This window comes from Schistocerca nitens, chromosome 10, assembly GCF_023898315.1.
Source record: "Schistocerca nitens isolate TAMUIC-IGC-003100 chromosome 10, iqSchNite1.1, whole genome shotgun sequence".
NCBI classification, from domain to species: domain Eukaryota; kingdom Metazoa; phylum Arthropoda; class Insecta; order Orthoptera; family Acrididae; genus Schistocerca; species Schistocerca nitens.
In genome coordinates this window covers 188,809,201-188,826,260 of record NC_064623.1, presented here as the reverse complement: position 1 = coordinate 188,826,260, position 17,060 = coordinate 188,809,201, and the positions used below count along the sequence as shown (strand labels likewise).

Below are 17,060 nucleotides of genomic sequence, written 5' to 3'. Positions count from 1 at the left end.
TTAATAAGAGAGTAGTAGCAGTGATTATAAGATCAGACCACTTTTTTCTTCTCTGATTAACAGTGTGAGCTGACAAAGACGTTGTACCGGGTATCCCAGAAGTCTTTCTTTCATTACAAACATTCATGAGGCATAAAATATGATGTATATACAAATACTTTTTATCTCGAATTGCATGCGACCTGCCGGCCTGGGTGGCCGAGCGGTTCTAGGCGCTACAGTCTGGAACCGCGAGGCCGCTACGGTCGCAGGTTCGAATCCTGCCTCGGGCATGGATGTGTGTGATGTCCTTAGGTTTATGTAGTTCTAAGTTCTAGGGGACTGATGACCTCAGAAGTTAAGTCCCATAGTGCTCAGAGCCATTTTTTGCATGCGACCTATTCAAGTTTTGTGTACCTACATACGTGCAGTAACTTTGTTTGTTACTCGGCTCAGTGATGCAACAGTATCGGTATCGGATACCATTTCCAAACAGCAAGTATTTAAACAAGGACAAAGCCCAATTTTTTCTCTGTTATCACAAGACACAGTCACCAAAAGGAGTCGAGAGAAACTTCCAGAAGGCTTTACCATGGACAGCCACCAGCTGCAAGATGTGGTACGTGGAGTTTAAGGACACAGGAAGAGCCGTTTTATTTTTATTTTTTTATTCTTTGGCTCATTATTCTATTGACTGGTTTGATGCAGTCCGCCACGAATTTCTCCCCCCTGCCAACCTCTTCATCTCAGAGTAGCACTTGCAACCTACGTCCTCAATCATTTGCTGGAACTTTTCCAATCCCCGATTTGATGGATATTTTCTAATCCCCGTCTTCGCCTACAGTTTTTGCCCTCTACAGTTACCTATCAGTCTATCTAACTTTCAGCATTTGTCTGTAGCACCACATCTCAAATGCTTCGATTCTCTTCTGTTCTGGTTTTACCACAGTCCATTTCTCACTATCATACAATGCTTCGCTCCAGACGTACGTTCTCAGAAATTTCTTCCTCAAATTAAGGCCTATGTTTGATACTAGTAGACTTCTCTTTGCCATGAATGACCTTTTTGCCATCGCTAGTCTGCTTTTGATATCCTCCTTGCTCCGTAAGTCATTGGTTATCTTGCTGCCTAGGTAGAAGAAGTCCTTAACTTCGTGACCATCAGTCCTGATGTTAACTTTGTTGCTGTTCTCATTTCTAATACTTCTCATTGCATTCGTCTTTCTTCGATTTACTCTCAGTCCATATTCTCTACTCACTAGAGTGTCCATTTCATTCAGCAGATCGTGTAATTCTCCTTCTCTTCCACTTAGGATAGCAATGTCATCAGCGAATCGTATCATTGATATCCTTCCACCTTGATTTTTAATCCCACTCCTGACACTTTCTTTTATCTCCATTACTGCATCTTCGATGCACAGACTGAAAGCAGGGGCAAAAAATTACATCCTTATCTTACTGCCTTTATAATCCGAGCACTTCGTTCTTAGTCGACCACTCTTATTATTACCCCTTGGCTCTTGTACATATGGTGTACTACTCCTCACTCCCTATACCTTACCCCTATTTTTCCCGGAATTTCGAATATCTTGCACCATTTTACGTTTTCTAACGATTTTTCCATGTCTACAAATCCTATGAATGTGTCTTGATTTTCCTGTAGTCTTGCTTCCATTATCAACCGCAAAGTCAGAACTGCCTGTCTGGTGCCTTATTCTTTCCTAAAGCCAAAGTGATCGTCATCTAGCACATCCCCAATTTTCTTTTCCAGTCTTCTGTGTGTTATTTGTGACAGCAACTTGGATACGTGAGATGTTAAGCTGATTGTGTGATAAATCTCCCACTTGTCAGCTCTTGCAGACTTCGGAATTGTCTGGATGATTTTTGTCCAAAAGTCAGGTGGTATTTTACAAACCAACGTGAATATTCCGTTATCTGCCTAGAACAAAACGGATATGAGCGTTTGGCCTCATTGGCCGGGAGGCCCCTTGCGGGGCAGGTCCGGCCGCCTTGGTGCAGCTCTTATTACATTCGACGCCACATTGGGCGACCTGCACGCCGGATGGGGATGAAATGATGATGAAGACAACACAACACCCAGTCCCTGAGCGGAGAAAATCCCCGAACCAGCCGGGAATCGAACCCGGGCCCGTAGGACGGCAATCCGTCACGCTGACCACTTTTTTTTTTATCTCATTTTGTTCACTTTTGTTCGTTGCATCTGCTCGGGGCGGACGTCGGAAGACATCCGTTTAAGTTCGTTGATGATCGATTAACTCAGTTTTTTTATTACAGAGGGCAGCTAACCCTCTGACCGAACACGCTGAACGACCGTGCCGGTGGTCACTCAGCTATCGGGGCGGACCGCCAAAACGGATAGGCCTGGACCTAGTGAGTGGAAAATTGAGTCAATGTGAACGCCTTTGTGTGAAGTCCCAAGAATTCAGGCCACAGAGCCTCGCACGAGTTGCAGATTGTGAACACACTAGTGCACCGCATCCTACACAGATAAGTTCTTTTCTGTGGATACACATCTCCAACCAACGGATTGCAGTGCTTGTTATGACGTTGTTGTTGCCATGCTACAGGGTGTTTCAAAAATGACCGGTATATTTGAAACGGCAATAAAAACTAAACGAGCAGCGATAGAAATACACCGTTTGTTCCAATATGCTTGGGACAACAGTACATTTTCAGGCGGACAAACTTTCGAAATTACAGTAGTTACAATTTTCAACAACAGATGGCGCTGCAAGTGATGTGAGAGATATAGAAGACAACGCAGTCTGTAGGTGCGCCATTCTGTACGTCGTCTTTCTGCTGTAAGCGTGTGCTGTTCACAACGTGCAAGTGTGCTGTAGACAACATGGTTTATTCCTTAGAACAGAGGATTTTTCTGGTGTTGGAATTCCACCGCCTAGAACACAGTGTTGTTGCAACAAGACGAAGTTTTCAACGGAGGTTTAATGTAACCAAAGGACCGAAAAGCGATACAATAAAGGATCTGTTTGAAAACGTTCAACGGACTGGGAACGTGACGGATGAACGAGCTGGAAAGGTAGGGCGACCGCGTACGGCAACCACAGAGGGCAACGCGCAGCTAGTGCAGCAGGTGATCCAACAGCGGCCTCGGGTTTCCGTTCGCCGTGTTGCAGCTGCGGTCCAAATGACGCCAACGTCCACGTATCGTCTCATGCGCCAGAGTTTATACCTCTATCCGTACAAAATTCAAACGCGGCAACCCCTCAGCGCCGCTACCATTGCTGCACGAGAGACATTCGCTAACGATATAGTGCACAGGATTGATGACGGCGATATGCATGTGGGCAGCATTTGGTTTACTGACGAAGCTTATTTTTACCTGGACGGCTTCGTCAATAAACAGAACTGGCGCATATGGGAAACCGAAAAGCCCCATGTTGCAGTCCCATCGTCCCTGCATCCTCAAAAAGTACTGGTCTGGGCCGCCATTTCTTCCAAAGGAATCATTGGCCCATTTTTCATATCCGAAACGATTACTGCATCACGCTATCTGGACATTCTTCGTGAATTTGTGGCGGTACAAACTGCCTTAGACGACACTGCGAACACCTCGTGGTTTATGCAAGATGGTGCCCGGCCACATCGCACGGCCGACGTCTTTAATTTCCTGAAGGAATATTTCGATGATCGTGTGATTGCTTTGGGCTATCCGAAACATACAGGAGGCGGCGTGGATTGGCCTCCCTATTCGCCAGACATGAACCCCTGTGACTTCTTTCTGTGGGGACACTTGAAAGACCAGGTGTACCGCCAGAATCCAGAAACAATTGAACAGCTCAAGCAGTACATCTCATCTGCATGTGAAGCCATTCCGCCAGACACGTTGTCAAAGGTTTCGGGTAATTTCATTCAGAGACTACGCCATATTATTGCTACGCATGGTGGATATGTGGAAAATATCGTACTATAGAGTTTCCCAGACCGCAGCGCCATCTGTTGTTGAAAATTGTAACTACTGTAATTTCGAAAGTTTGTCTGCCTGAAAATGTACTGTTGTCCCAAGCATATTGCAACAAACGGTGTATTTCTATCGCTGCTCGTTTAGTTTTTATTGCCGTTTCAAATATACCGGTCATTTTTGAAACACCCTGTAGCTGAGGCAGAGGAAGATGACAACCCTCCGAAACGTGTCCTTTTCTCAGAGTAGACCTCATTTCATCTGAATGGTATCGTCTATCGACACCGTGCTAGGATCTGGTGTCCGAGAATCCCCACGTTGTATCTTCAGTGACAGCCCTAAGTCGAACGTGTGGTGCAGTGCGATGCGCAATACAATCATGGGATTTTTTTCCTTCAGTGGAACGAGAATCGAAGCCGATAACTACCTTGATATGTTGCAGTTATTTGTCCTGCCAATGAATCAGGACATCCCGGAATTAATTTTCGAACAAGATAGTAGGTCACCTTAATGGGGGGGGGGGTGCCACTTCATTGGGGGCTAGATATTCGCGCCTATTTGGATACAACATTTCCGGGAAGATGGACTATGCGTGGTGGTCCCATCAAGCGGCCTCTGCGATAATCGGACAGAACACCACTGGATTACTTCCGATGGCGCTATATCAAGGTTTACGAAACACCAGTGGACGACATCGCCGCATTACTGTCGCCATAACATCCATCCCTCAAGAAATGTTCACCAACGCATGGATGTAATTGGAAGGTCGCCTGAATATCCTTCAGGCAACGAAAGGAGCACACGTCGAAATTCATTACTTCTAAGATTGCACACAAAAACTTGAACATGTTACCTGCACTTTGTAATGGTACTTGAATTACGTAACCATTACGGCACCTCACCTCAACCTCTCGATACCAGCAATATTCTACTGTGTTTCTGTAAAATAGTTAACATATTTCTGTGACAACATTCAGGTTTGATTTCATTAATGTAGAGGTACTTTGACACATCGATATGTTTATATTGCAATGACATTATTCATATGTGTATTGATCTTTGACGTACTTGTAACTCTGAATTTAGGGCGCGCAAGCGGTTATTAGAGAGTCAAGTTTTGGTCGTCATGTTGAAAAGACGTAAATTGTAATCAGTTTATGAAATGTGAACTTTAACAGTGACGAAGATATTTTCAAGTATGTTTTATATTGTGAAGTGACATTGCAACAAAACTAATGAAATAGAAGTGTAACTTAAATTCGGAGTGCTGATTACTTTTTTACATCACCAATATGTTAACTTGCAAAAGTTTAATCTTCAAGAATGGGTTATGAAACACATCTATAAAACTTTTGAATATCGCAGAATAACACCTAGGCCTCTTTGCATCCAAGCTTGGAATCGTCACTGCCTAGATTTTCGACGATTGAGCCATGAGTTCACAACGAGACCAGCGTGGGAAACACGAAAAGATGAGTGCCTAGTTTATCCATTATTTCAAGAAATGACTTTATTAACTGTGCTCTAATGACACCTGCCACATAATATAACTTTGTTGTTGCCAGAAAATGCAATATTTAGCAGCGTGAGCAACACTACAATCATTATTAATTTTTGACCTTTGTTGTGGTAGGGTTGTTAGAACTTCAAGATAAAAGACATATGACTACGTGCCATTTTTTCTTCCTTGCTCGTGTTTTTAATGGGGGAAAAATCTACGAGACACCCTGAATCTCACGTGTGAAATGCAGTCTTGAGGAAACGGTGAGAGTCGAGCGCGAATAGCAGACTCGTAATCCCCCCGTCCGCCGCCCCTTCCCCGTCAACGGCACACGGACACAGAGAGGGGGAGGTGCGCAGGTGGAGGATGCGCCGACAGGGAGGCACAGGCCAGCGAATGACTCCAGTGTGGCGTTACTGTGACAAATGGGCCAGCTTCCGCCAGCAAAATAAGAATACGCAATACGAGCAGACTCTCCACCTCCCCCCATCCCCCCCCCCTTTATTAAAATGTCATCATAGCGAATCATCCCAGCCGGCCAGAGTGGCCGAGCGGTTCTAGGCGCTACAGTCTGGAACCGCGCGACCGCTACGGTCGCAGGTTCGAATCCTGCCTCGGGCATGGATTTGTGTGATGTCCTTAGTTAAGTACTTCTACATTCTAGCGGACTGATGGCATCAGAAGTTAAGTGCCATAGTGCTCAGAGCCATTTGAACCATTTTTGGATCATCCCAGCACAGGAGTGACTACCTCTACTGTTCGGTCCTTCTGCAAAAAAAAAAAAAACACGTTCTGCTTTTCAAGTTCCATTGTATGTTCAAGAGAATTTGTGGAAATGGGAGTGGGGTGGCGTGGGGACAAATCTACATGTCTGTCTCTTCTCCCGGTTTGAAAGCAAGTAAAATACATAGCTGGAAAAAATAGCAATATCATGAAGGAGTTGTGCGAAAGCTTTTATGCGTGTTTCTGCATCTGAAAGAATACGCAATACGAGCACATTCGCCCCCCCCCCCCCCCCCCCGCAATTGGAATGACATCACAGCGAATCAAGCGAATCATCCGAGCAGAAGAGTAACGACCTTTATTGTTAGGTCCTTCTGCAAAAAATCACGGTCTGCTTTTCATGCTTCATTGCATGTTCGGACAATTTGTGGGAGTAGAGTGAGGTTGGGACAAATCTACATACGTCTGTACTCCCGGTTTGAAAACAAGTAAAATACACAGCCGAAAAAAATAGCAACACCAAGAAGGAGTTGTGTGTTTCTACATCTGAAAGATGAAATCTATACAAGTTTCCCGCCAGTGGCATAAGAGTGGCGCTAGTGGCGCCACTATGAGGCTGCAAATCAGGTTTGCTTCAAATACACGCTGTAACGGTCGTGGGCAGCAGCTACCTTCGAGATTGGACGTGGTGAGTTGGTGTTAGGAACACCTTCAAGGCAACAAAGACGTTATTATCAACACTTCACTGAGTTTCAGTGGAGTCGTGTAATGGGACTACGAGAATCTGGATCTACTTTCCGCGATACTGCAAAAAGACTTGGCAGGAATGTAGCCACTGTATTTGATGGCTGCCAGCGGTGGTCAGGGCAACGTACAGTCGCAAGATGACAGGGCTCCACGTGGCCACATGGCACTATAGAAAGTGGACCATCATGTTCGACGTACGGCTCTGCAGCATCTACTGCATTCTGCAGCAGCAGTCTCAACGGCAGTTGGCACCGCAGTGACACAACGAAGTGTCACAAACCGGTTACTTCAAGGACACCACCCAGGCTGACCCCAAATCACAGCCATTCGCTACTCCAGTAGCGTCAAGGCTCATTGGAGGGCTGGATAGAGGTGTGTTGTTTTTTCTGATGAAAGCTGGTTCTGGCCTCGGTGTCAGTGATGGCCGTGTATTGGTTAGAAGGAGGCTAGTTAAGGATCTGCATCCAACCTTCCTGCACGCTAGACACGCTGGACTTAAACTTAGAGTTATGGTCTCGGATGCGATTTTGTGTAACTGCAGGTGCCCACTCGTGGTTATCACACGCAACCTGACTACAAATCTGTACGTCAGTCTGGTGGCTTGACATGTTGTGCTGCCATTCGTGGTGGTTGTAAGTTCCTATGGGACTAAACTGCTGTGGTCATCGGTCCCTGGTCTTACACACTACTTAATCTAACTTAAACTAGATTATGCTAAGCACAACACTCAGACACACGCCCGAGGGAGGACTCGAACCTCCGACCGGCGAAGCCGCGCAAACTGCGGCAAGGCGCCCTAGACCGTGCAGTGAACAGTATTCCAGGAGTGTTTTCCAACAGGATAACACACACATACCGCTCTTCTAATCCATCATGCTCTGTAGACTGCCGACACGTTGCGTTGGCCTCCTCGATCACCAAATCTGTTCCCGATACATCACATATAGAACATTATCTGACGACATCTGCAGCGGCATCCACAAACATCATTAACTGTCCGTGTACTGACCGACCAAGTTAAACAGGCATGGAACTCTATCCCACAAACTGACAACCGGCACTGATGCTGCCATGCACACACGTTTGCATTCTTGCATTCGACATTCTCGCGGCTACACCAGTTATTACACTACCGCCATTTCACATTTGTCATGGTTTACCTTGCTCTTAATGTGTTACCTTAAATGTATTACCTTAAATATGTTACCTAGACAAATGTATTCCCGTAATTTCATTACCCTACATTAATTATTTTTTGCTGTTGCGATTTTTTTTCCATCAGTATATTCCGATGGTCTTCCTGTGTTTCGTTTTCATCACCAGGTGCAGAGGGGAAAGTCTGGCGCCACGACAATGGCGTGGGAGGAATTCCGCCACCACAGACAGAAACAAATTTCATGAGAACTCTTGAAAAACAGTGGGCCATTTTTCAGTATTTTTCCACGTAAAGTGATCCGACAGTGGCCGACAAAGGAAAACGCGCTCATGATGGAGACCCAAGGCCCAGAACTCTTAGAAACAGAGGAGGTTGACAGATACTGGCTTGGAATCCGTCATTTATGCAAATCATGGTTGGGGTAAAATTGCAAACTAACAAACATGATATGGGTGTAAGCTACAAAGAATCTTGCCATTTGCGGGCAAGGTGTTTCAGTCGGAAATCCCGCGCAGAGCAGACGCTGTGAGTGCGGTGTTCACTTCACTTTCTGATACAGGCTAGGCAGAATCCATTTCATTTTCTTCTTGATATGGTACGACAGTCTCGGCCTTTGGGACAGAGAGAAGCGGACGTGATATCTGCAGGTAGACTGGTAACAGTCCGAACACTGATGATCTCCAACGATGCGCGTGCAGTCACCGCGTCTGCTCACAATCACGGTAAGATCGTACAGCAGTTTCGGTGGACTAGGCCGCAACAATGTTAGGTCTTTCCTAGGATCACACAAATTCACAGAGGTTCACCCCGACTGAATTCACAGGCATAGTGCATGTGTAGTTTCTGTTCTTTCTTTCGATCATGCAATCAATGTCCTCATACGGCTCCATTGTGTGTAATGAATGTATTAGGAATTGTTTTTGTCATGGTCATATATACCCTCATCAGATAGCCTTGCCAGACAGTGTTATTTCTGTTGCAATCGATTTCATGTATCATTTAAATGTCCTTCAAGTGTGTGTAATTAAATGTTGTGAAGTTTTGTTCTAACCTGTGCACGCACATTAACTTTAACATTATTGGGTTTACCTGGTCCATTTATTTAATTTCGTAAGTAGTACGTCCTTCTCATGTGATCAATCAGTAAAATATTTATGGAAATTTCAGTATTTGGAACTCAATCCTAGGGACTCTTTGCTATCAAACTACGTGAAAATTAATTCCCTTGCTTGGCTTCATTAGACACTCAGATTTCAAGAAGCGATCTGCCTCTCAGTATATCCTATTGATGGAGACCTGGTGCAGTCACACACGGCATTTTGCAATCTAAACTGATTACACAAACACAACTTAGAAGTTTATGTAAGTCTGCAGGCTTTCGTGGCCGTTGTCACTGAAGTTAAATCTTCTGGGTGATTAGGCCGCATCATGTTTCTTCTAAAATGTTCGACGTTTCGACCCCTCTGCTGGGATCTTCCTCAGGATCTTTTGGTGTCCACTACTGAGTTCTAGCAGTAGTGGACAGCAAAAGATCCTGAGGAAGATCCCAGCAGAGGGGTCGAAACGTCGAACATTTTAGAAGAAACATGACGTGGCCTAATAACCCAGAAGATTTTAACTTCAGAAACTTCAGTCACAACTTAGAAGGCCACCTGAACAAAGTTATTCTGCATGCCTGTGTGAGCTTTGACTTAAATGATTCCTTAGCATGAACCAATATAACAAAAATTTATTGCTTCCGTTGGTAGATATATTCCAGAATGAGAAGCACACCTCAGTCATTGCAACACATATACAGGATGAATCAGCTAACATTTGCACCACAAATATTGCGGAAATGGAAAGTGATGATTGCTGTGGCCTTCTCCACCAGACCTCACGGCACCTAGAGCATCAGCAACCAAACTGACAGCCTGCAGCCGCGGGTTGCCCGCTTCGCAGGCACACCGAAGTACTACACAACCCACAGGCAATATTGATGAATGGCCACAACAACAACAACAACAACAACAACAACACAGCAAAGACACCAGCGGCCACCAGGGGCCACTATCGACCCACATAAACATAAGGAAGAGGTCGCTGCAGATCCCGGAACTATTTTCACACGTCAAACCACGTGATGGAAAATAGTGCCGAGGTACTCATCCGCCGGAGCACTATAAAGGCCGGCGCTCGGCCGCACATCGGTTGACCGGTTCACCGCTTGGTGCGACCAGTGGTTGCTCACGGTCAATCCTTCCAAAACCCAGGCGATCATTGTAGGCAAAACCACCCCTTCCTTCCGCCTCCTTGATTTCTATCTCACCGTTTATGGCCGTCCCATCGCTCTCACCCCCACCCTTAAGTACCTTGGCGTCACCCTCGACCGTCGCCTCTCCTGGACTCCCCATCTCCAGACAATCCAAGCCAAGGCACGTTCCCGACTCCGTCTCCTCAAGCTCCTTTCCGGCCGTACGTGGGGTCTGGACCCCTCCACCATCCTCCACACCTATAAGTCCCTCATCCGCCCTATCCTCTGTTACGCCCATCCCGCCTGGATCTCCGCCCCCCCTTCCTTTTATAAATCCCTCCAAATCCTTGAACGCCATGCTCTCCGCCTTGCCTATCGCATCCGTCTCCCCTCCCCCACGCGGATCCTGTATGATCTTATCCCCTTCCCCCACCTCCTCCTCTTCCTCGAACGAATACGCATCCTCTACACCTCCCGTAAACTCGATCCTCCTCACCCGCTCGTCTCCCCGATCCTCTCCCACCCCCGCCCACTGCCGCGCCTGTACTCCCATGTCCCACCCGGTCTCCATCTCTCCACCCTCCTTACCCTCTCCCAAGGTGGCTTCCGCCAGCTCCCTCTCCCTGATGATGCCCTCCTCCCCTCCATCTACCCCTCCTACCAACTTTGATCCTCCCGCCCTCCTCCTGTGCCTGCTCCTCAGGGCGCCCTCCCTCCCTTCTCTCCCTTTTCCCTCCCCCCTCCTTTTCTCTCCCTTCCTCCTCCGGGCCTCCCCTCCCCTGTCCCTCTCCCTCCTGCCCCCGTCTCCTCCGCCATTGGCATCTTTTTCTCCCCTCTCCCCCACCTCCCCCCTGTTCCCCTCTTGGCAGGTCCCCGGACTCGCACACGCTACGTGGACTTTCGCGCGCCGGAGATCGCCGCCATCAGTGTCTTGTGTGTGCCGTCGTTTTAGTGTTCTGTGTTCACCGTCACACTCCATTGTTCACCAGTGCCATCGTCTTCTTCAGTGTTTGTGCGTCGTCTCAACAGTTTGCAGTGTTTTATCGTCGAGTGTGAACGGCTCCGTGTTTGTCTCTCTGTATCTCCTGTTTTAACGCCCACCGTTTTTGTGACACTTCTGTTATTCTCCTGTTTTTGTATGCTTCTGTCGTCTTTGGCTGAAGAGCGGCATAGTGCGCTGCTGCGAGCCTGCCTTGTATCGGCTTTAAAATGACAATAAAGTAAAAAAAAAAAAACCGCACATCGGCAGTTCATCGACCGCCAGCAGACGTGGATAGCTGCCGCCTCGGCAGCCCGGCTTTGATCTTCTCGCTGATCTCTGAATTAGGCTTGGTATATCGGAAAAGTCTCTGGCGGAAACTAGTAGGAAATTATTTCAGTTGTTTTCTTTATTATTCTTGTATGTAGTTGTGATTGGAAGACGGATCACTGTTTTGTGTTTGTGTTATGCTTGGAGAATTTGTTTTGGTTAATTGAACAGTCCAATAAATTGTTTTCGGACTTTGATCGTTAGTTTCTTCTGCTTACGCAGACATATCAATGATGATGATGTTTGGTTTGAGGGGCGCTTAACTGCTCGGTCATCAGCGCTGTATAAAGTCCCAATTTCTATGCAGTCCAATTTTTTTCCACAGTCCGATCGAGCCACTGTCACAAATGAGGATGATGATGAAATCATGTGGACAACACAAACACCCAGTTCCCGGGCAGAGAACATTCCCAACCCGGCAGGGAATCTAGCCCGGGACCCTGTGATCCAGAGGTAGCAAAGCTAACCACTAGACCACGAGGTGCGGTTTTCATATGTGGATTAGGAGTCAGGGGTTCGTATTGCTAGTCAATCAACAGACTGTAATAACATTTAGATTTTTTTTTTGCTAAAACATACTTTTTTGAATGACACTATACCTACTGACAATAAAAAACTAAAAGCAGGGTAAATTAGAATATCAGAGGCGTTGTTCCAGGATTCTAGAGCGGGTCATTTACGATATATCGTATTTTGAAAAGTTCCCACACCGACACTTGTTCAATACCTGAGGTACCACACACTAAAAAACAATACAAGTGCACACAGTAGTTAAGTGGGTTCTGGCCAGCAAAGAGATAACTGAGCCTTACAGATTGTGTTAAAAATGACCAACGGCAGTGGCAGTACACGCTTCTCGTCTGGTATGGAACGACTGTTGAACACGTGCTAGCGTTTAAGCGGAGATGTCCGGGCAGGCTGCAGTAATGCGTTGTTGCATATGTTCGGGTGAGCGGGTGATGTTGATATGTCCTTGTAGACAGCGTCTTTCAGTTTTCTCCACAGAAGAATGTCTTGACGTGTCAAATGCAGGGAATGGGCCGGTCAAGTTACAGCTCCTCCTTTTTCAGTCCAACGATTTGGAAACTATTCGTGAAGACATGCTGGGCAGCCATGATTTTGGTAACAGTTTCTTCCCCAGTCTGCAAAGGAACGTCTTGTAGTCCATGGAAGACGGTCTGTTAGGAGACCGCAATACTTGTGTGCGTCCAGTGAAACCCTGGCCTGTGAGCTGATGGTTCACTATCCCACACCACACGTGTACACTCCGTGGACGCTGGAGATCCACCTGACGAAGCCAGCGGGTATGGTCAACAAACCAACAGTACATGTTTCACCGGTTTACCTCGCCCTGATTAGTAAATGTGGTTTCATGACTAAACAAGATAGACGATACATGTGGAGGATCCTGCCTTAATGCCCATGTACAGAAGTTGACACGATTCTCGTAATTGGTGTCATGCAGCTCTTGATGGGGAGAGAGATGTAATAGGAATGGAACCTTTGTCGATGGAGAATGTGTAAGACACTTGCCTGACTCATGCCACTTCCTCAAGCGACTGCGCGGGATCTAATACTCAGATCTACTGCGACAGCAACAAGAATATTAATTTCCGCTTCTTATGTCGTCACTTGTTTCCTTCTGTTACGTTGTCTATGTGTTACACTACCACTTTCAAGTAACTGGTTGAAGAGGTTGATAAATAACTGCCGAGATGGTTGACGTCTGTTGGGATATCTTGCCGCATACACCGTACATGAACGAACTGCACTCTTGCTACATTCCCCTTACGCGAGCACGTACTTAGAAACTACGCAGATTGAGTGGTAGAAACAAGTGTAGAAACTTTGCAAAATGCCGTATCTCTTAAACGACACGCAGTAGAATCCTGCCGCAAACACCACTGACATTCTTATTTGCCCTATTTCTAGTTTGTTAATACCAACAAGTATTGTTCCATTTAAAAAAGTATGTTTGCACAAACAATGTTCTGTAATGTTGTTACGTTCTGTTTACTGGCTAACAAAAATGACTCTGAGCACTATGGGACTTAACTTCTGAGGTCATCAGTCCCCTAGAACTTACAACTACTTAACCCTAAATAACCTAGGGACATCACACACAGCCATGCCCGAGGCAGGATTCGAACCTGCGACCTTACTGGCTAACAATACGAGCCCCTGACCACCACTCCACTCTGTGAAAACCGCACATCAATATCATTTTTCCAATTCTGCGAATATTTGCGGTGCAAGTTTTACGTGATTCACCCAGTATATTCTTCTCATGCACTCGTGTAAAATGATGATTATGTTTGGTTTGTGGGGCGCTCAACTGCACGGTAATCAGCGACCGTACAAAGTCCCAATCTGTACACAGTCCAACCTAGCCACATTCACTCTAGCAAAGAAAATTCCGAACCTGGCCAGAAATCGGACCCGGGACACCGTGATCCAGAGGTAGCAGCGGTAACCACTAGACCGCGAGATGCGGACGCTCGGGTGGAACTGACTGTGTTACTGCATACCTGAGCCGCTACGTCGCAGACAGCGCCTCACCTTGATGACTCTGGTGCCGATCCGCTGGGTGGCCGTGCTGACGGCTGTCTCGATGATTCCCATGACGACCATCTGGAGGGGTGTGAGCGTTCCCAGCAGCAGGCCCGCCGATATCAGCACGGTGCACACCGTCAAGTCTGCACGCACCAAACTGCCAAGCACCACACAAAAGCAAAGCTGTCATCACGAACTGTCAAGTAGGAATATTAAACACTAGTAGGCTGTAGCCACAGATGCTCTGGTTCTTATTACTTATCATCTGTTTATGGCCCTAAGCACCAAACTGAACAGTCAGCCTCTTTAACAGTTACTGCTGTAGCAAACACAAAATATAGCTTTCGAAAACAATTATAACAGTCTAGATCTCAAGGCACATTTATTCAAACGTTCCGATCATTACATGATCACCTTCAGGCGTGCAGTTGACAGCCGATATTCAGCGTAGACTTAGAGAAAGCTTTTGACAATGTTAACTGGAGTACTCTCTTTCAAATTCTAAAGGTGGCAGGGGTAAAATACAGGGAGCGGAAGGCTATTTACAATTTGTACAGAAACCAGATGGCAGTTATAAGAGTCGAGGGGCATGAAAGGGAAGCAGTGGTTGGTAAAGGAGTGAGTTGTAGCCTCTCCCCGATGTTATTCAATCTGTATATTGAGCAAGCAGTAAAGGAAACAAAAGAAAAATTCGGAGTAGGTATTAAAATTCATGGAGAAGAAGTAAAAACTTTGAGGTTCGCCGATGACATTGTAATTCTGTCAGAGACCGCAATGGACTTGCAAGAGCAGTTGAACGGAATGGACAGTGTCTTGAAAGGAGGATATAAGATGAACATCAACAAAAGCAAAACGAGGATAATGGAATGTAGTCAAATTAAATCGGGTGATGCTGAGGGAATTAGATTAGGAAATGAGACACTTAAAGTAGTAAAGGAGTTTTGCTATTTAGGGAGTAAAATAACTGATGATGGTCGAAGTAGAGAGGATATAAAATGTAGACTGGCAATGGCAAGGAAATCGTTTCTGAAGAAGAGAAATTTGTTAACATCCAGTATAGATTTAAGTGTCAGGAAGTCGTTACTGAAAGTATTTGTATGGAGTGTAGCCATGTATGGAAGTGAAACATGGACGATAACTAGTTTGGACAAGAAGAGAATAGAAGCATGTGGTGCTACAGAAGAATGCTGAAGATAAGGTGGGTAGATCACGTAACTAATGAGGAGGTACTGAATAGGATTGGGGAGAAGAGAAGTTTGTGCCACAACTTGACTAGAAGAAGGGATCGGTTGGTACGACATGTCCTGAGGCATGAAGGGATCACAAATTTAGCATTGGAGGGCAGCGTGGAGGGTAAAAATCGTAGAGGGAGACCAAGAGATGAATACACTAAGCAGATTCAGATGGATGTATGTTGCAGTAGGTACTGGGAGATGAAGAAGCTTGCACAGGATAGAGTAGCATGGAGAGCTGCATCAAACCAGTCTCAGGACTGAAGACCACAACAACAACGACATTCAGCGTTTCCTGCTCCATACATAGTCATTGTCGATCAGAATGGCTAGGTCCGAAGACGATCATGTAGTGCCGGCCGCGGTGGTCTAGCGGTTTTAGGCGCTCAGTCCGGAACGGCGCGACTGCTACGGTCGCAGGTTCGAATCCTGCCTCGGGCATGGATGTGTGTGATGTTAGTTAGGTTTAAGTAGTTCTAAGTTCTAGGGGACTCTAGGGGACTGATGACCACAGATGTTAAGTCCCATAGTGCTCAGAGCCATTTGAACCATTTTTAATCATGTAGTGTTCGAAACTGGTCACTTTGGGATAAATGTGCCTTGCGATCTGTTGTTGTTGTTGTCTTCATTCCTGAGACTGGTTTGATGCAGCTCTCCATGCTACCCTATCCTGTGAAAGCTTCTTCATCTCCCAGTACTTACTGCAACCTACATCCTTTCGAATCTGCTTAGTGTATTCATCTCTTGGTCTCCCTCTAAGATTTTTACTCTCCACGCTGCCCTCCAATGCTAAACTTGTGATCCCTTCAAGCCTCAGGACATGTCCTACCAACCGGTCCCTTGTCAAGTTGTGCCACAAACTCCTCCCCAATTCAATACCTCCTCATTAGTTACGTGATCTACCCACCTTATCTTCAGCATTCTTCTGTAGCACCACATTCCGAAAGCTTCTATTCTCTACTTGTCTAAACTATTTATTGTCCATGTTTCACTTCCATACATGGCTACACTCTACACAAATACTTTCACAAACGACTTCCTGACACTTAAATCTATTCTCGATGTTAACAAATTTCTCTTCTTCAGAAACGCTTTCCTTGCCATTGCCAGTCTACATTTTATATCTTCTCCGACCATCATCAGTTATTTTGCTCCCAAAATAGCAAAACTCCTTTACTACTTTAAGTGTCTCATTTCCTAATCTAATTCCCTCAGCATCACCCGATTTAATACGACTGCATTCCATTATCCTCGTTTTGCTTTTGTTGATTTTCATGTTATATCCTACTTTCAAGACTCTCCATTCCGTCCAACTGCTTTACCAAGTCCTTTGCTGTCTCTGAAAAAATTGCAATGTCATCGGCAAACCTCAAAGTTTTTATTTCTTCTCCATGGATTTTAATGCCTACTCCGAATTTTTCTTTCGTTTCCTCTACTGCTTGCTCAATATACAGATTGAATAACATCGGGGAGAGGCTACAACCCTGTCTCACTCCCTTCCCGACCTCTGCTTCCCTTTCACGCCTCTCGACTCTTGCAACTGCCATCTGGTTACTGTACAAATTGTAAATAGCCTTTCGCTCCCTGTGTTTTACCCCTGCCACCTTCACAATATGAAAGAGAGTGTTCCAATCAACATTGTCAAAAGCTAGAAACGTAGGCTTGCCTTTCCTTAATCTATTCTCTA

At 45.8% G+C, this 17,060-nt stretch overlaps 1 protein-coding gene across 1 annotated transcript in view; it reads right to left on the bottom strand.

Annotated features, from left to right (window-relative positions):
• The window catches only part of LOC126209984 (ammonium transporter Rh type A-like), a 169,844-nt gene that overhangs the window by 135,865 nt on the left and 16,919 nt on the right, over positions 1-17,060 (bottom strand). Inside the window, exon 3 of the mRNA XM_049939094.1 lies at positions 14,148-14,298. Within this exon, the coding sequence (XP_049795051.1) occupies positions 14,148-14,298 (151 nt within the window). The remainder of the gene's footprint in view (positions 1-14,147; positions 14,299-17,060) is intronic.